Source organism: Dermacentor andersoni, chromosome 3, assembly GCF_023375885.2.
Source record: "Dermacentor andersoni chromosome 3, qqDerAnde1_hic_scaffold, whole genome shotgun sequence".
Taxonomy (NCBI): domain Eukaryota; kingdom Metazoa; phylum Arthropoda; class Arachnida; order Ixodida; family Ixodidae; genus Dermacentor; species Dermacentor andersoni.
In genome coordinates, this window is record NC_092816.1 from 20369420 (window position 1) to 20389931 (window position 20512).

At 47.3% G+C, this 20512-nt stretch overlaps 2 protein-coding genes across 3 annotated transcripts; one reads left to right on the plus strand and one right to left on the minus strand.

The window, feature by feature from the left end:
- Positions 1-5579: 5579 nt before the first annotated feature.
- LOC126519479 (neprilysin-1-like) lies at positions 5580-15480 on the plus strand. 2 transcript variants are annotated; one of them, XM_050168973.3, is made up of 2 exons: positions 5580-6304; positions 12772-15480. In XM_050168973.3, exons 1-2 carry the CDS (start codon positions 6211-6213, stop codon positions 15171-15173), a joined length of 2496 nt encoding a protein of 831 aa, XP_050024930.1. In that variant the 5' UTR covers positions 5580-6210; the 3' UTR covers positions 15174-15480. The 2 variants fall into 2 exon arrangements, with proteins under 2 accessions (XP_050024930.1, XP_054921469.1); XM_055065494.2 differs by lacking the exon at positions 5580-6304 and adding an exon at positions 12077-12676.
- On the minus strand, positions 15392-20120 carry LOC126519643 (uncharacterized). The gene is made up of 5 exons (XM_050169013.3): positions 19727-20120; positions 19518-19634; positions 18802-18912; positions 16922-17071; positions 15392-15936 (listed from the first exon to the last, which is right to left on the minus strand). Exons 1-5 carry the CDS (start codon positions 19799-19801, stop codon positions 15856-15858), a joined length of 534 nt encoding a protein of 177 aa, XP_050024970.2. The 5' UTR covers positions 19802-20120; the 3' UTR covers positions 15392-15855.
- Positions 20121-20512: the final 392 nt, after the last annotated feature.

Here is a 20512-nt window from a genome sequence, read left to right on the forward strand (position 1 = left end):
TGAAGAAAATTAGCACTGCGCACACAGGACGGGAAGACAAAGGCAGGATCGCTTCCGTCTTCGTCTTCCCTTCTTGCGTGCGTTGTCTTTCTGTTGCGCTAATTTTTCTCATCAGCAATGCAAGACCAACTATCCCAACAATTCATTCTTCCTGCGTCCTCCTGCAATGAAAAAGTTACTGTTTTGTATTACATTAATTCATCGGAGCCCACCTGTAAAAACGACATCAAGTTAGCACACAGACTGTCGTAAAGTTCGGCGACAGCCGGCGTCTTTGAATAAACAGGTATGACCACTACCGTGTGTGTGTGTGTGTGTGTGTGTGTGTGTGTGTGTGTGTGTGTGTGTGTGTGTGTGTGTGTGTGTGTGTGTGTGTGTGTGTGTGTGTGTGTGCACGCGCACGCACGCGCGCGCGCGTGCGTGCGTGCGTGCGTGCGTGCGCGTGCGTGCGTGCGCGCGTGTGTGTGTGTGTGTGTGTGTGTGTGTGTGTGTGTGTGTGTGTGTGTGTGTGTGTGTGTGTGTGTGTGTGTGTGTGTGTGTGTGTGTGTGTGTGTGTGTGTGTGTGTGTGTGTGTGTGTGTGTGTGTGTGTGTGTTTAGGCGAAAGGGAGAGGAAGAGGACGACGGATCTTTTTTGTTGCGGAGCGCAGAACGAGACCGGTGCTGGACTGTTTTTCCTGTACTCATCCACGCCTCGTCCGTAACATTCTATATATATATATATATATATATATATATATATATTGGATTGAGACGTGTCTGCTCCATCCAATCCACCCTTTCGTCGTCGACTAATAACGTCCCCAGCCAATTATCTATATGCTTCCATGCAGGCGCAGCATATTTACTTGAACGCCTAACTTCATTCTATACCTCGAACTTCTAGCTTTCGGAAGAAAGCCAATCTGCAAATATCGACGTTTTTCAGCGGCCAGCAACGATGCTTCGGTAGCTGTACCCGAGAGAACTTCTGCTGTCATAGAAGTGACAGGTGCTAAAGTATGTGAGCACGTGTCTGCTACTAGCTCCTGCGGACCTTCGTGCGCAGCAATATTCCTGGGCGTGTATCTGCCATTCGTCGTTGTTAGGTTCCCGACGTAGTTTCCTGCTAGAGTGATACCATGCTACAGCATGAAGGTGTGTGTGTTTTCTTTTTTTACGACGTGAAATTCTTGCATACTTGGTGAACCAACCGCCCCCCCCCCCCCTCGTCCCTCAAAAAAGAAAAAAGAAAACAAAGCACTGAAGGCAGACTCTCTTCTATATCCATCGATTTCTTAATCGTTTCCATTTTCAATATCTAAATTTTGCAGATAAATTTTTAATATATAATCCCTTTCTTTCACAGCCCCTGCTTTTTCTGCTGGTGCAAACATGAAAACATTTCAAAACATTCTTTTTTTTTTCGCTAGTGTTCCGCTTCCTCTGTACCTGCACTGCACTTTTTTCTGTTTCTGACGCCGCCTGTCCTCCACGGTTAAATTGCACAATTTTCCAGGATCCACAACAAGAACGGTGAGGGGGCAAGCGTCATGAAGTATAAGCCATGGTGACTCGAGGCCCCAATTTCTTTGTTTTACCTCCACCCCCTCCCCCTCTTTATTGCAATATTTTGTGTATACTCTTTTTATTCTTACTTTTTCTGCGTACTAGAATTTTTATCGGTAAGCGGCAATCTCCAATTTGTTAATTCGCCTCTCCTCGTCGCCTTATCTCAACCATCCGATTACTGGAACAATCCACACTGTGGATATGCACCACAGGTTCTGAGGACAACTGTCATATCCAGTAGTATCATAAAGCAGCTGGGTTTTTTACAGTGCAAAGCCTAATTGAATGGCCGTTCGAGTAGCAACACATTTTTTTATCGAATCGAATACGAATATTCTATGAAAATGACTTTCGAATATCGAATGAAATACCGAATATTTCCAGCTTCTAAACAATGCGATACACTAATGTTGCGTGGCGCCTGTTTGACAAAAGAAGGCTAATTATTTACGTTATTCAATTGTTACATGTAATGCCGTAACAAATTGATTACCCGCCGTGGTTGCTTAGTGGCTTTGGTGTTGCGCTGCTAAGCACGAGGTTGCGGGATCAAATCCCGGCCACGAAGGCCGCATTTCGATGGGTGCGAAATGCAAAAACACCCGCTTGTGCATGTTAAAGAACCCCAGGTGGTCAAAATTAATTCGGAGTCATCCACCACGGCTAAGAATCTTTACGGAAATCTATATATCTAATGAGTCACGACAAAGCCAGAGTAATGGAATAGGCCACCACATGCACGTGTCCGTTGAAGGAGCCAAGTGCAACACTACAGCACGGCACATGGTGTAAAGGAATCCAAACATGGTGAGTGACAAAATAACAAATCCACTTGCCTAAATCGAGACAATGTACGCCGCATAACGTGGCATGGCTGTATAAACGCATACTTAGCGGCTGGGAGTGTTGTGCAGAAGTGAGCACGCATTCAGCAACTGTTGCCTTCGTGAGGTGTCGTCGCCATAATTATTTTTCTTCAAAGAAAGTGGGGGGGGGGGGGGAAGGAATGAGGGCACAGTTTAATCGTCCGGAAGTTCTCCATCCATCTGTTCTGAGGAGCGGTCCTTCACAGTACGTTCCAGAAGGACCCGCTTACTCGCGTCGTTCTTTCGCACTTCTTTTACATGAAGGAATTTGTGTTTATACGGTGTGATTTGGTCCCATGATATCATACAGCATGTGAAAATAAAAATAATACCGGCATACGGAGGCCTCAGGAGAGCACGTTAGAGTACAATAAGTCTCCTTTGCCAGGTCGCGAGGGAGGCGAGAACTTGCGAAAATATTAAATGTTTAACAAGGTGTCATTACTTTGAGTACTTTGGAGGCACCTGTAGGACATCCAAGTGGCGACGGGGACACCAAAGCTGGAACACCGACTGGTCCGTGGGTTGGACGCTCATCGTGGCCCCAACCCAGGAATCGCCTGGTTCCAGCTTTGATCCGCCCGTTGAACATTGTGTGCCCCAAATACCCTGTGCCGTCCATGGGTGCTCTCCTGAGGCCTCCGTTTGCCGGTATTACGTTTATATTCGCATGCTAACTGATATCATAGGCTTAACTCGCACGGTAAACCTAAATTCCTTCCCACAGAAAGAAGCGCGAAAGGAGACGTGCGCAGAGAGAAGAGGCGGGCCCTCCCGTAACGTACCGTAAAGAACCACTCCCATTTCTGCCTCTAGACTGCAGCAACCTTCGTTACAGTGGCGTAGCCACGGTGTAGCACATAGGGCACATGCGCCACCACTCGCCCCCCCCCCCCCCCTCTTAAAAAAAGATTTCTGGCTACGCCCTATGCGCCACTGGAGGCAAAAACGTGCCGCATGTGTGCGGTGGCCAATGTTTCAAGGCATGTCGAAGAACAACTGTTACATTGTCGGGTGCTCAGATACTTCAAAAGCTTGCCGGCGACGTGGTTCAAATCTTTTTCCGCGAGGCCTCATGAACGGGAGCAACGGCAGCAATGGACCACCGACGTTCGGCGGGAAATTTCTTGTTCTCGCTGTTCTTTTTTGCCATCTCGGTGTGCACTCGATCACGTTTACACGGGTAAGCGACGAAGTTGATCACGACGAACCCATGCTCTGGTTCTGTTCATCCGCAGTGCAACTCGGGTGCTCCTATCTAAATACATGTAAAAGGAGAATTCGTTTTTCTCGGCAATCCTTGCACCAAATTTAACGAGGTTTGTTGCATTTAAAAGAAAAACTTAAAATCTAGTGACTCTTGGTTTACATTTCTTTATTTAGGTCGTCAATCTTTTATTAAATATTGGCAAAAATCGCAAATATATCTAATTTGTAAGCAGAGTTACCATGCAGGGTGATTTGTTTGCTTCACAGCTGATTGCCTTTTGGCGTGTGCATTTTGTACTTTCTTATTAGAGAGTTTTAGATTAGGTAGGCAAGCCGCTTGCGTCCCCTAACCCAAAACTCTCCATTATCGTTTGCGGTGCAGGAGTGCAATGCCTACGCCGCAAAAGACTAATCCAGGCCTTGCCGACGTGTCCACCTGCTTTGGCAGCGCTGTTCGGCCTCTAAACGTATCATGTGGCTGCTCTCTTCTGTAACATTCGAAAAAGAAATACTAAAAAGTTGGCAAGACTCTCTGTACGTTTCGAAGAAGATCACTAAGGGAATTTCAAGAAGCGCAAGCTGCAGCGGGAGGCGTAGTTTGTCCATGTACGCAGCGGAATTTCATCGGTGCTGCAGCGCCGCTTGTATTCAGCCGTGCTCCTGGCGACTTCGCTGACCGATGCACGCATTTCCTCGCACAAATTTGCAGTTGCTCTTCTTGAGGCGAATTCGACGGCACTTATTCCGTGATGTCACGTGTATTCATCGGTAGCAAGGTTACTACGATGTGTACCGGCATCGCGCCATGTGGAGTCGTTTGAAATATGTCTGCACCAACGAAGTCTGCCTGTTATTGAGGTACAGAAAAATTATTACGGCGAGAAGATAGAATTTAAAGAAACTACCAAGGCATCGCATTGCGCCAACAAAACGAAGCGAATACTTAACACGAGCTCGTCTGCGGGACGCACTTGGCACGTGTGCGAGCTCGGTTGTCCCAAACTCCGGTAACATCGCGCACACGTCCGCACTCAGAGGCCCGCACTTTTCCTGCAGCTGTCGCCGCTGAAGTAGCGGTCTGGCACCCGAACAAAAGGGAAATCGCAGCCACAAACTTCAGCCATCCTTGCTGCAGAGTGTTGTCTGCTACTGCGTACCCACGGCCGCCTCGATCACGCGCGCACGGGCCCCCGCCGTGCGCGCGTGATCGAGGCGGCCGTGGCGTACCGAATGTACTTTCGAAAGCGCCCGCTAGGAGGCCATCAGTGGCACCTATATATGCGGCGTCTAGTATTCAAGAGAAACGAATATTCGACGATTAGGATGGTTAATTCTCGAATCTAATCTAACAGAAAATAATACTTGTTTCGTATTTAAATATTCGCACACCTCTACTAAATTGTCTTTCGCATATTGATCATCTATGCACGAAGATAGGTCCTCCTATCGAAACGTTGGCCAGCCTTTCTGAAGTACCTTATCCCTGTTTATAGCCTTGGCACCACAGTGTGCTGCTCCACATGTCTCCACATGTCTGACATGGCAATGATTTACCAGATGTACGTAGTACACGCATCCCACCGACGAGTGCGGGTGCGATTTGTTCGCTCCTCCTGCTTATAAGCCGAGTCTCCTGGTTCTGTTAGAACGAGAAACGCTTCGCCTATGCCTGGGGATACCAAAGCGGCAGACGATGTGCTGTACCTCGAATCACGTTTCCCTTCCATGGAGATGTGATTTCGGCCCCTTACTGGGCAAGTTCTTTTAAGTTCACGTGAATATATATGATTTCTTATTATAGTGGTGAACAGAAATACATTGCCATATTCGAAATCACTTGTGGTAAAATACTCGCCAATAACTCCCTAAGAAGTTTTATGACAAATTCTTACTGCAGGACCACTTAACGCAGCTTCAAAATAATGTTGTACTAATAGCTAGAAATGCTTTTTGGTGTAAAGAAATGGCAGGAGTAAGAATATTGTCGTCGCTTTTGGATTGGTCTTTTCACGTCGGCAGTCTGGCGCTCTCTTCAGTGTCTATTTTGCAATGAAATTCAAGCAGTTGATCATTCTTTACCGACTTGCAGTCGCTTCTCCTCTCCGAGGAGGAGGGCGCAGGAAATTTAACTGCACCAGCTTACCCTGTCCTTGAATGTTCCAGTACCGTTATGCTTTGGAAGCTACATACTGAGGCTAACTCACAGGAATGCATTCGCCACAGAAAATATTATTTATGACCCCTGCCGACTAAATCTAACATTATTCTTTTATTCGTTTCTTTCTCTATACGGTGGTCAGGTAGTTTTTTTTTTTTTTTCTAAATTAAAACACAGAAATCACTTAATTTGGATCTGACCGTTCAATCGGACTCCTGCACTTTTTCGATTCATTTATTGAGGTTTAATCATTCAATAGTTGAATTTTGCCTTCGCCACTCCATTTTTGGCCGGGTAATCCCACTTAGTGGGTATGGGCCATAGTCAAGGGTCGTCATCATCATCATTATTGTTATCAGGTAGAGGGCGCGGCAGGTACGGCCGCAACAGCGCGCAAGCCAAGGGTTCCCTTGCAGGCGCCAGGCCCCATGTCGGCGCCGGCGTCGTCCGCGGAGTCCTCCCACTGGAGTCAGCCAAGCCAACAAAGCACGTTCTGGAGCCAGCAGGATGCGGATGCCAACGGTGAGCTCTCCGTCATCGCGGACCACACGCAACACTTGGCCGGTATAACCAGGCTTTGATGCAAGCAGATGCATGGAAATGTTAGAAGAGTTCGAAGTTCGCAGGCTAAGACGAGTTTTGACAGCTGAACTGAAACGCGAGACAAGGACATCGCTGAAAGATAAGCCGAGACTTGCGCGCCCACAGAGCTACATAATTACATAGCACTGCATGCACCAAAAAACTAAGCAGATACACAGCGTCCGCGCCTCGTACCAGCCACGCAAGAGGCCGGATGCACGATCGGAGATCACATGACGCAAAGGTCTGCTCTTAAGTGCCAGTTACTGAGACAGTGCTGACGCACGTACTCCCATTATATTGCGACAGCAATTATATGGACACTCCAGTCGAACTTCCGCCGTCGGCGTCAACGTGACGTTCCGTATAAAGTCAAATGCAATAACATCATGGCCGCGCGCTGTATGCTGTAGGTGCGAGCGAAAGCTTGCCAGAGTCGAGAAAGATGGTGGCTTGATGCGGCGATGTCACCTCGCGCTCACAAGGGAGGAAGGTGGGGAGGGTACGTGCCGTCTTCTCACGCGCGCAAGTGGGGGGAGGAGTTAGTGCGCATCTCTCGTATACTCCAGCTGCGGTGGCTGAACGCAGCCGCGCGCGTTCTATCTTGGAGGCAATCTGTGCAGGGTTCGAGGGCTAGCCAACCTGTGGATGGCTTCGTGTGTGCTGGGTGCTCTTGCTCCTACTTTGTGTTGAAGCGAGAGGCAGCACGAAGGGGAATTAGCTCACTGCTGTTGCCTTTCTTTACTTTCTTTACCACGCCAGTTTTCTGACAGCGAGTGTCCGCGGTATTAGATTTGTCAGTCGTAGCTGTAGAGATGAACTTGGGACGACAGGGCTAGGCGAGCAGGATTTAATTGCAGGATTTACATTTTAAAACAGGACATACATTGGCAGCCTTGGGCGCGACTCCCATATGGAGCCCGCAAAACTAACATACAGCAAACAGTTTACGAGCACACAGCTCACTAGTTCATTTCTAGTATGACAGAGCATTCAGCTCCCGACAACGAGCACGACACGAGCACTCTCTAGCAGCCGGCAAACGCTGCTTATAAGCTCTCCGCTTGACGTCATAGTTCGACGCCATCGTTCGGTCGTGGACGGAGCACGAATGGTCGGGAAGGTTCGTCCAAGCATTGTAAACTTGCCGCCGCCCCGCACTATCGTTTATGCCCACACACACGCAAACACACAGGTCTGGAGCCGATGACAGAGGGGCGCCGTTCCGCAGTATCGTTTACGCCCACACACACAAAGGCTCCGGAGTCAACGACCGAGGGCTTCGTAGAACTGTGCTCCGTCTGGTGTGGCGCGGCGGAGTACCACATTCCTGAGCTGACCGCGCGCCACGTGGCTGCCGGTCATCCGCAGTTCTCGGTACCGCCCAGCTTTCAGTGCCGACGTCAGAGGGCTTCGTAGAACTGCTTTGTCCCGGGTGGCTCGGCCAAGTACCAATTTCCTGAGTTGATCGCGCGCCACGTGGCTGCCAGCCGTCCGCAGTTCTCGGAATGGATCCCTGTCTGGTGGGCTTGGAACACGTGCAGCGGGCTGAAAGCTGGCCCGTACGGCCATTCTTAACAGCGGTCATCGAGTTAGATGTGTTCGTGTTTGTGCGCGCGTGTCAACGTGCTTGTTAGCTCAGTTAGTATGTGAATGTTTACAGCAGCTTATGATGCAGCTGATAAAACGACCAACCTTACTTCCTATAACTGTCTAACAATTTGCTATCGCAATCAATGTTTCCCCTTTCGGAAGAAACTTACTTTTTCAGAATGATCAATGGCTTCCAGGACTTAACGCTTTTGCTTGTTGCTTTTTCTGAAAACACTGATCCGATAAAAATGGGTTAGGCATGCGCAATCTCTGCAGTGAGCCGCTAGGTGTCCACAGGGACTGCTGAAGTTAAAGCCCCTCTATTATATAAACGGGCTTTACCTTAAATGAGGCAGCATATTCGTAGTCCTTATTTATGTTCTCTATATATGCAGCCGCACGCGCGGAAAGTAAATTCCGCTGATATTTCAAGAACGTCCTCGTAGTCCTTATTTATGTTCTATATTTCAGGAATCTCCTTGTCTTGTCTCTTCTTACCGTGTTTCAGCTCAGCGGTAAAAATTCGCATCAGCCATGAATGATTCTGAGGTTCGCAGGCGACGCGCTCGACGAATGTCAAACCGTCGTGTGCCTCACCAAAGTATCCATAGGCGTTTAGATGAAGTCGTAAAGAAAAAAAATACAAATCACCATAGCGGAGTGCTTACTTGTGCATCTAGTCGTGACCTATAGTATGATTCAGCAAGTGCAGTGTACTGCTAGCGGAACTAGTCATACGTAATTCAGCTTGACGTCCGTAATCTTCGCTGTATATAGTCAGTTGAAGGAATGCTAAATATGAATATTAAGCTGAGCTGCATTGATGAATTACGCTTCTGTAATAGTAAATGAGCCGCTCTTCCTGTGATAGGAGAGTTGGTAAGCTAGAAACAACGCGGCAATGAAAAACGGGTGCCGACGTCACCCTGAAACTCCCGCACCAAATCGTCGTGACGTCATGTGTTTCAAATGCGTCTAAGCGGGTCTAGAAACTTGTTGATCAGTGTAGAACACCCGCCGCGGTAGCTTAGTCGCAATGGCGTTGCGCTGCTCGAGGTCGCGGGTTCCACCCCGGCCGCGGCATCCGCATTTCGATGGGGGCGAAATGCAAAAGCGCTCGTGCACTTATATTTAGGTGCACGTTAACGAACCCCAGGTGGACAAAATTAACCCGGGGTCCCCCACTACGACGCGCCTCATAATCAAATTGTGGTTGTGGAACACAAAACTCCAGAATGTTAACTGAATTTTCAGTAAAAGAAGGATACATCGCATCCTAAAGGATCTAAAAACTCATTCTCACAAGTTTCCATAACTTTTCTTATACACCAAAATGGCCAACGTACAACACGTTGAAATGCGTTGTCTAGCGTACCAGCACCTTAGTTTCAACGCGAAATTCAAGAAAGTTAAGCCTTCTGCGCTAATACATTTTCCTCGCTAATTAATGAAAAACTTGATTTTGAAATATAGCTTTATTAGTTTAAACTGCCTTAGTGTTCCTCTGCGCATGCCATTAAAACAATAAACTGCTAACGTGTTAGCTTTCCGCGCTATTGAAGGTTATACTGAGCGAGGTACCGCGATACAGTTCGGCTCACAAGCAAGAACCCTCCTTGGTCCGCCAATGGGGGTCATAGCGCTGGAAGACGCATACACGTTCCTGCGCTTGTCCTGTTGTCTCGCTCTCGTCCGTGTCTTCCAGCGCTATGACCCCCCACTGCTGCATATAGCTAACTAGCCAGAACCATACTTCTAAACCTCCTTAGTCCGTCTAGCAGAAGCAGCGATATTACATGGTGGTATCAAAATGTATCAACTGGCTATGTTTTAGAAAGTAATTTATGTATGTGTATTCAAACAATGTCACCTTTGAAAGATAGTATCCTTGCACAGAAATACAGCGCTCTTATGACGTTGCTGCCACTGTGCGAATATTTGAACGTCTTACCGGAAGGAGTCGAGTACCCTTCTGCTATTCGAACTTGATTAAGGTAATTTGCCAAAATGGCGACTTTCGACCAATGTTCTTAATTTTGGGAAGAGAATGAAATAAGCAGGATCCAAATCTGACGCGCATAGGGTATAAAAAACTCGCGTTTGCGGATCTGTGACAGGGTGCAGTGTCATCGTGCAGCATCGAACTCTTCGTGCGCCTCAGATCGTACTGTTTTCTCTTTTACGTGCCAAAACTACGATACGATTATGAGGAACGCCGTAGTGGGAGACTCCGGATGAATTTTCACCACCTGGCATTCTTTAACGCGTACCCAATGCACGGCACACGAGTGTTTTTGCATTTCACCCCCATCGAAATGCGGCCGCCGCGGCCGGCATTTGATCCCGCGCCCTTCAAAAAATTCAGGGTTTTACGAGCAAAAACCACGATCTGATTATGAAGCACGCCGTAAGCGGAGGTGGGGGGCGTGCACGAGCGTTTTTGCATTCGTCCCTCATATCAGATTACGGCCGCCGCGACCGGTATTAAACCCGCGACCTCGTGCTCAGCAGCGCAATGTCACAGCCACTGAGCTACCGCAGTGGGTAAATGTTTTATGCGCAATGTAGGTTTGGCACACAAGAGATGGCTTGGCACAAAAGGTTTGGCACAAGATTGATGGAAATTATTTTTGAACCTGCTGGCGCTTGGTATTTACCATTGCTTTACTTCGCCCAATGTGAAGAGGCACAAGTGGCGCAGTTTTGCTAACTTTGATTGTCATACATAGTTGTGCTGCCGGAGGCAGATACAAAGGCAGCACCACTGCACCTGATTGTAAGAGTACTCCACGAGCTCTTACGCACGCGATAGCGTCAATGCATATGTGACGCTATCGTCATATGTGACGCATGTGACGCAATGCATATGTGACGCATATGTGACGCTATGGATGAAGTGCCGGCTAAGCGGGAGACACATGGTGCGATTTTCCGTGCGATCTGTCGTACGGCGCGTCGTGTGCTACTTGCCGCATGCGGCGATCCGGGACACATGGTACGAATGACCGAGCGGCGGGTCGCTCCGCCCAGAACCGGCGCCCCTGCGTGGAAGCTCGGAATGCTGCGTAACTTCGAACGGAAAGTGAAAGCAATCGTATTTGCACAGCTCTCTTGTTTGAAACAAACGATGACAATATAAACACGCCTATGCAAGCACTGTAGACGTGTTTCCGCAAGGCCGCGTCAGCAGTAACGGCTGCTTTGACAGCCGCCGATGGCTATAGGAGCCGGCAGGCACAGCTCGCTCGGCCATCGAATCCGACACCGGTGGCGCTTGTGACACGATCGCTTGCAGCTCGTATAACGAAGCGTCTATGTTAGTCGGCACAACGTGTACACAGTTATCGTACGCTTAATTTGCAGCACATCTGATTTCATTGGCGCCGACGGAAGCGAACGAGCATGCCAGGCGATCTTGCGATCGCTGGGAGACTGTGTAGGCCTAGCTCGCCGGCCGGCTATCCGAGGACGAGGGCCCATGCCGATGCGTCCGCAGCTCGTAATAAAGCGCCTAAATTCATCAGCACAATCAATGCCTGAACATTTATGTTTCTCTTAAGTGAAAATGCGGTTAGTTTTCTCGGTGCCGTTAGTAGCGATGAGTAAACACGCCAGTCAGGCGAGCCGCTTTGTATAGACGATTGCTGGCGCATCTGCGCTGACCGCGTCCGATTGCAAATCGCGCTAACTATTTACTATATCGCACAACGTTTTATAACATGCACTCTTTCGAGGCCACTTTATTCTATCAGTTATTTCGTGCCAGAAACAAATTGCAGCTTATTTATGTGCCGCCGTCACCGGCGAAAAAGGCCTTCGTTTCGACCAGGGAGAAAAAAAAAAACAGACATGATCGTGTTTGTATTGTCATCGTTTGTTTCAAACAAGAGAGCTGTGCAAATACGTTTGCTTTCACTTTCTGTTCGAAGTTACGCAGCATTCCGAGCTTCCATGCAGGGGCGCCGGTTCTGGGCGGAGCTACCCGCCGCTCGGTCATTCGTACCATGTGTCCCGAATCGCCGCATGCGGCAAGTAGCACACGACGCGCCGTACGACAGATCGCACGGAAAATCGCACCATGTGTCTCCCGCTTCAGCGAGTTGGTCGCATGCGGGGCGTGCGATTCGGCGCCGCGTGCGGCGGATTTGGTTGAAAACCTTTTGAGTGCGGCTGCCGATGCGAATGGTCGTACGACCGATCGCACCCAAAATCGCACCATGTGTCTTCGTAACACTCGGGGAGTCCATCTTTCTAAAGCTCTTTCGCGTCGGCAGGCTCGAAGCAGTTACAAGGGTCTGCTATTATAAACTTTCCGGAGATCTGCGCCCTTGCAGGTAGTTGCTTACGAATACAAAGAAGCTAATCGAAATGGAGTAGAACTACGAGCAAGACCTATTTAAATCGCGTCTACAAAAATTCCGCATCACGTACGTGAACCCTAGTGCTTACCGAAAGCCTCCAATAATCGACTTTACTACCGCTTCTTATCGATGACGCTAGCCATCGGCTGGTAGATAGGCAATCGCCAGCAGATGGCGTCGCCACCCGTCCTTCACGAGGGTATAATTATAGAACTAGTTCACTGTGACGGGAGTATGGCGTTGTGCTGCCGAGTTCGAGGTCACTGGTTCGATCCCTGCCGCGGCAGCTGCAATACCTTAGAATTTAGCTTAATCCGTCACCTTGGAGTTCTTATCTGGTATGCCGAGCCCACTATCGGTAAAATGCTGTCCCTTCGTTCCTCCAGTAGTGTGATAACCTACAAACTAAATTTGACCCGTCATATCCTGACATTTGCGCTCGTCTTTCCGCAGCCAGCAGTTACGCCGACAGCATCTCGAATAGCCGCAGCACCAACGCCTTGGCCAGCGAAGAGGCGGGGCACTCGCAGCGCGGGCGTGGCGAGCACAGCGGGGAACGGGGCGGCGACAGCAGAAAGCGGCCGGCGGCGCGGCGGTCGTCTTCCACAGGCACACGATGGCTCCTCAACAGGGAGCCCAAGTTGTGCGTCAACACGGTCTACATGCTCTTCCTGGCGGCCGGCATGATCGTGGCCTGCACGGCCTACATGACCGGCTACGTGGCGTCGTACCAGCACCGGCTGTTCGCGAGGGACGCCACCAACAAGAAGGTCTGCCGCAATCAGGTCTGCAAGGAGGTGGCGCGAAGCATCGCTCGCTCTCTCAACCGAAGCGTGGACCCGTGCAAGAACTTCTACCGGTTCGTCTGCGACGGTTGGAAGCGTAAACACCCCGTGCGCCGCAACGAGGTGCGAAGCAGCCCGTTCTCGCTCGTCGGGAAAGAGTTGGACACCGTTATCAAGAAAGCGCTGAGCAAGGTCTCCATCACGGGCAAGAAGCAAGGCGCCCTCGAAAAAGCGGCCGTTATGTATCACGAGTGTCTTAATAACTACGACATGACCAACTCTACACGATCCATGAAGGTCCTCACGGAGCTGCTTCGCTACTTGCACATGCCATGGCCTTCTCTGGACGCGAACCACACTGTGGACCTGTTCGACATTATCGTGCAACTTTCGTTGCGCTGGTCCATCCCGAGTCTTTTCAGCATCTCGGTTATCCCGGACCCGGAGGACACCAAGACCAACATTCTGGTTATTAACACCATGGAGAACCTTGAAATGGGCTTTCACCAGCTCCAGTCAAACAATCAGACGAAAAATGACACGCAGGACATCCTATTCATGAAGATGGTGCAGAAAATCGCCTCTATCATGGGTAACAACGACACTAACTACAAATCTCTCGCCGAGAACGTCGTTATGGCGCCTATTGTCATCGCCTCGGTAAAACACTTCCACTTCGAGGTGCTAGGAAGGTCTGATGCATGGCCGCCAAAGAAGTACCAGATCAAGCACCTAGAAAACTTAACACCGCAGGTGAACTCTACGCGCTGGATGTCGGTCATAAACAAATACCTGCCAGGAAACGTCCAAGTACGGGAAACTGATGAAATTATTGTCATGAGTCCGGGATATCTGTGGCTAGTGACAAGCTTGCTGCATCAGAATAATACCATTAAGATGTTCCACGATTTCATTGGTTGGTCCATTGCGTTTCTTCTGGGACCCCTCTCATCAAGAGAAATTAGAGAAGCAGTCAGTGCATACGGCCAAGAAGTCGGCATGGACTTCACTGACATAGACAAGGAAAAGCTCTGCAGGAAGGACGTCGAAGATTACTTGCCGATGCCGTACGGTGCCATTTTTGTTCAGTCTTACACACCAGACTACATAAAGGACGATGCTAAGGTCGTCGTCGATCACATCAAATTGGCTTTTGCCTATGCACTGAGGCTGAACACGTGGATGGACGACCAGACGAGAACGAGGGCAATGGCCAAAGTGCAGAGAATCGTCTCTCATGTCGCCTACCCCGATTGGATAAAGAACAAAACAGAACTAGATGAATCCCACGCCGACATTCCCGATATAGAGGGTCCCTACATAAAGATCCTCATGGACCTCAAAGAGGTCTACACATTTAGATCACTGTCGTTGCTCCGCCAAACAAACACCAGAGATGAAGAGTACTGGACTTTCAGTCCGGCTACGCTGAATGCGTTCTACGAGCACTCCACCAACAGTATCACTATACCAGCTGCTATCCTCAACTTCCCCTTCTACTCCTATGGTCTGCCCCCTGCCATGAACTATGGCAGCATCGGTGCCATCATCGGCCACGAGATTAGTCATGCTTTCGACACCCTCGGAAGCCACTTTGATGACAGTGGGAACCTGCGCAACTGGTGGACTAAGGAGACGAAGAGCAACTTCATCCTCAAGAACTACTGCTTCGTGCTACAGTACAACAGCATCTACGAGCCGCACAGCAAGCGCTACCTCAATGGCAAGCAGACCCTGTCAGAGAACATAGCAGACAATGGCGGCCTCAGGCAGTCATTCCACGCCTACCGGTTGCACGTCGACGAGCACCCTGGCGGCAAGGAGGAGAACATACCCCTGGAGGGCCTCGAAGAGTTCACTCCAGACCAGCTCTTTTTCATCAGCAGCGCATACAAATGGTGTGCTGACATCAACCCCAAGGCTGTCAAGATGATCATGAACTCAGACTCCCACTCATTAGAGGAGTACCGCTGCAACGTGGCTGTCGAGAACATGGTAGAGTTCGCAAAGGCCTTCCAGTGCAGCCCCAACGAGGAAATGAACCCAGCGAAAAAATGCGTTGTGTGGTGAAACACAGCTGCAACACGTTTCGTTAGGGATCTGGGCCGTGTTGCCTGCATGGCTGCTGCTCTGGCGATGAAAGCGACACCATTGTCACAGTGTATAGTGCTTTGCGTTGCGACACTGCTGGTGACCGCCACTGCTTATGGCCTCAAGGTCAGATGTTGACACAAGGCATCCAGTGTTCCTGCCACTTCATGCAGTGCACAGAAGAAAGTGCACAAGACTTTCAAATTTAAATGCTCTTTATTAAAGAAAATTCAATCTGGAACAAGTTGGCCATATATCTCTCAGTAAATTTGTGAACAAAGACAAACTTGATAAATGCCTTCAAAAAAACACAACAAGCATCGGAAGTTGAGCAGAATGTGCTGCAATGCTAATATGAACTCTTGCAGCACAAAAGCTAGCTGGCATTATGCACCATGTGACACTAGTGGCAGGTACAGCACTGGGCAACAGAAAACGCCCACACAGTCAACAATCATACTATTTGTTCCACAAACCACAAAATCCCCCTCCCTTCACAAAAGAAAAAGGGGTGTTTCATTAAAATCCTTGAGACACCATTATTTGGTACAGTTACTGCAATGCAGAAAGCAGATGCATGCCTGAGAATTATTCACTGCTGCCCATTTGAACAAAAGGACTGCACTTTAAATGCACAAGTGGCAGATGCTGTTGTCCCATATCACTTGTAGGATACGTCGCAGCTGGAGGTGTGTCTAGAAGAACTTGGTGTTGAGAGAGCTCGTGTTGCCTCCAGCAGTTTCTTGGAAAAAAAAAAAGGCCAATTACAAGTGTCATTTATAACTGCCTGGCCAAGCAAATAATTCATAAAAGAAGTAAAGAAGCTAAGCATTTATAATTTTGCAATATACATAGCTCAAATAATATTTTAACATGAATTACGAAAACTGTGAGAATTATTTCTACACCTGTGAATATTAGAAAATCAACTATCTGCTTCTCGTTCACACTAAGACAAGCACTTTATGACTGATAGCGCAGTTACACTAACTTATGGATTTGCCAGGGAGCAGCAAACACCCTACAGAAAGTACACTGGCACCCAGATACTACAATTACAGATTACCCGCCTCATGCTAAGACTTATGGCAGCTGCCACAAACTAGTTCTAGGCAGGCACGAGACTTAGGCAGCAGACAGCTTTGCGAGCATGCCAAGGTCAAACTACATGAAGAAAGGACTATTGAAGGTTCTGTCCTATGAGAATCATCATAGGCTTGGATATCCCAACTTCAGGCGGCAGTCGGGCTGTCACAATAGCATTTACTGATATGTCAGTTGCATGTAAACAAATTATACCTTCTCAGGCTGATTTCTTGAAAGTGCGGAGACCCAAGGTCTGTAATGCTTGAATTGCTGCCGACAGCTCAACATGTGAAGGTACCAGTTTATCTTTTGCTGTTTTGATGTGAAATAGCTAACAACAAATAAAGGTGTATATTTTAGATAATAGCAAGTCTGGCCTCTTTGCCGCAGATATTACTTATTGCCTGGTAAGAATGACATGTTCAAAACAATGTTTTTTTGTTTTTTTAAATGGCAGCATTCAAACTGCTGAAATTCTATATTACCAGGGGGAGGCACACACAAAAGGTAGCCACAGAGTACTATCTAAGCGTCAAGCCTGTCAAAGTAAAACCTCATAGGACATTGGAGGCCATGTAAAAGCATCGTGGCCATATCAAATCACAACAGCCACACAGACTGCAAAAGAGACAAAGAAGTACCTTTGATTGTTCAGAGTAGAGGAGCTGCAGCTTGTTTAGCTCAAGCACCTTTTTTGAAAGCAAGATGTTCAGGTCATTTTTTTCTGCTTCCATGGACCAGGCATGCTTCACAGCAGCCCACAAGCCGTCCAGAAGTTGTCCTTCAAGCAACTGGTTGAGACAAGATTCATTCCCATTAAAAGCAAGAGGCTATCACAGAAGATCATATTAAACAAAAAAAAACACAAGGTGCCAACTGTCTATGACATAAATGGCGGCTTGAAATGTTTGGTAGAGATGTTTACGTAAATTCGAATGTATTTGTACCTTTTATGTACCAAACCTGAATGCCACACAAACTACTGCAAAAAGCAAAATAAAAGGTTTTCGTTACATAGTCATTAAAATCGTGACTACTGTCTAGCAATGAAAACGCATAGCAACATAAGCTTTTAAACATGCGAGTCCAGCTACAACTGCCAGTATAGTACACCTTTTCAGCAGATGAATTCTCCACTGTGTAGCATGAGTAATTATTTTCTAACTTGACAGGAACAGGAAACTATAGCAAAAGTTCAGCATTGAAGGTGCATCAAAATGCAAAAGCTATCTTAACTTTACAATGAATGGTGCACTGATCAAGATGCAAGTAAATGCATTTACATAAGTAGTTCTCAAATGTTATTGTCCGATGCAAAAATCATAGTACCTCAGAATTTTACATTTCGAGCCCACCTTTTCAACAAAAATTAATAATAAGATTAGTTGTAATAATCCAAAATTTTAAGAGAGCAACTGCCACAAATAATTTGTTTCGCAACTCGTCTTTTTCCAATCCTATCTCTTGAAATCACTTTTCCTCCATGCAAGGCAGCAAACTGGACTTTTTCTGCCTTTCATTTGTTTATCTCTCTCTTGTAATAGCTAAGAAGAAAGGGGGTTAACCGAGGGGCCCAATTTTTATTACTCATATCATAAGCCAACAAACACTGACACCAAGGACAATGTAGAGGAACTTACTTGTGCCTAATACGTGAAATAAAGAAACGATAAATTAATGGAAATGAAAGTGGATGAAAAACAACTTTGCGCAGGTGGGGAACGATCCCACAACCTTAGCATTATGCGTGCAATGCTCTTGTGCTTAATAAATGAAATAAAGAAACAATGAATTAATGGAAATGAAAGTGGATAAAAAAACAACTTGCCGTAGGTGGGGCACAATCCCATAACCTTTGCATTACGCATTCGATGCTATTTCCATTAATTTATCATTTCTTTATTTTATTTATTAAGCACAAGTAATTTACCCTATGTTGTCCTTGGTGTCAGTGTTTGTTGGCTTCTTATGATATGTCTTGTAATAGGTAGTCATCCTCATCAGCAGCAGCAGCCTATTTTATGTCCACTGCAGGACGAAGGCCTCTCCCCGCGATCTCCAATTACCCTTGTCCTGCACCTGCAAACTTCCTAATTTCGTCACACCACCAAGTCTTCTGTCGTCCTCTATAGCGCTTCCCTTCTCATGGTACCCATTCTGTCACCCTAATGGTCCAACGGTTATCTATTCTACGCATTACATGACCTGCCCAGCACTATTTTTTTCTCTATGTCAATTAGAATGTCGTTTATACCCATTTGCTCTCTGATCCAAACCGCTCTCTTTCTGTCTCTTAAAGTTATACCTAGCATTCTTAACGAACAAATAGCTAGTAAGTTACCCTATAAATTAAGGGGTCAATAAACATTCTGTAGCCAGCAGTCAACAGTTCTTTTTTATCACAAGACATAAATTCGGCTATAGATGTGCAAAAGAGTTCAAAGAGCTCCAAGTCACATTTGATGGCTTTGCAAGCTATATGACCTCATCATAGTCATCAATACATGGAACTGTTGGTTACCTGTGAATTGGCATTGTGATCAACGCAAGTTTCAGCCGCATCCAAGTCAGTTTGGTCTGCTCCCTTTGCGGATAACAGTATCTTCAAGTACTCTATTTGTTCTTGGGCTTCCTGCAAACAAGCAATGAACACTAGGCATCAAATACTAAGATATCTAAATTATTTTCTGCATCGAAAGGAATGGCACTGTTTTGAGCTATGGTAGTATGAAAAGTTGCCTAGTAGACCAACTAAGTTTCGAATAAACAGGTTCAGATGTAATCACCTGCTCGACTGTCCCCGATACCACACGATACATAACCATACCCGACTGCAACTGCAATGAACTGTTGTTAGCTCAGGAAAACCTGCAAGACGCTCTTACACAATCCTTATTTTAGTTATTAACAAAATACGTTTGCTGACTCTGCCCAACAACGTTTGAGTCATTCATTTGCTGGAAAGATTTCCCTGCAAAAATATTGTTTTGTTTGGTGTCACGCTCACTTGTCATCAAACGTGCCGATTTTTTGGACGTGCCCCCCTAGGCTACAAGTCAGGGAGCCAAAGGATGCGGGGGGCGAAAACAACTATAAACACTGTACTGCTTAAAATTGGCGTAAAAGTGCGAAACACGGAAGGAAGAAAACAGCACTGACATGGGACGAACTGACGATGTGCGTTGCATCCGCAATTGTCATGTGCTCATTTATCATTCAAAATCTCTCAACAAATACCTCGTGTTTCTTCTTCAAACGCGCGATTTCTTCTTCCTGCCCTTTACAAGTCCGCTTGAGGGCCTCGAGAGCTTCTTCGTCACTTCGCCCGCAGTGACGCCGCAAGTCCTCAAGTTCCTGACATGTGCACATAGAAAAAGCATTTCAGCATGCCACCTTTTCATAATAACGCAACACACGGGATTAATTGTTGGTGCCCGGCCACTTACCAGGCGTATCTTGTGGAGCCTGTCGTACACTTCCCTCCTAGACTGCGCGCGAATCCGAGCACCGCTCGGTGTCATTGCTTCGTTCGCGCAGCTGCAAACGCAGGTGGGCACGACAGAGAACGTCTACGCGTTTTGACGTTTCCTCGCTGTGTATTACGCTGCATCACACGAGAAATGCATGCAACAATAACAACCGAAAGCGAAAGACCATTTTGTCGATTTTGAGAACAATAACGACAACAACACAAGAAAGCGGAAGAACGACGCTGCAACACGTGGTTGCGCAGCTATCAATCGATTTCAAAACTCAACAACAAAACTAAAAAAAAAATTCTGAACTATAATAATTTCTTCAGCTACAAGGGCAATGAAACTACAAAACTTAAGCACAAAACATTTAATTTGCTAAATACCCTGCAGCACCTGTATGAAACAAGTTGAAAATAACGTGTGTTTCGGTTTCGGTTCGCGCGGGCGATCAGAGGTTCATTTGTCATTGGAGGACTATATGCTCGAGGACACGTGTTTGTGAACGTGTACTCTTTTACTAAAGAAACACATACCGAGGACAAATCTTGCTGAGCACGCTAGTCTTCTTGATTAGAAATTTTGTTTCGATTTCGACCCATAGTGAACAAGGAGAAAACTGCGCTAGGGAAAGAGAGCACTATGATATAGGCATTCACGTGTTTGTAGCTATTTCGCTTTGCACATAATTCGGCGTCATCTACCACCTAGATATGCTCAGCACCGACACTCAAAGTGGCAGCCTCACTGGCATAAAAC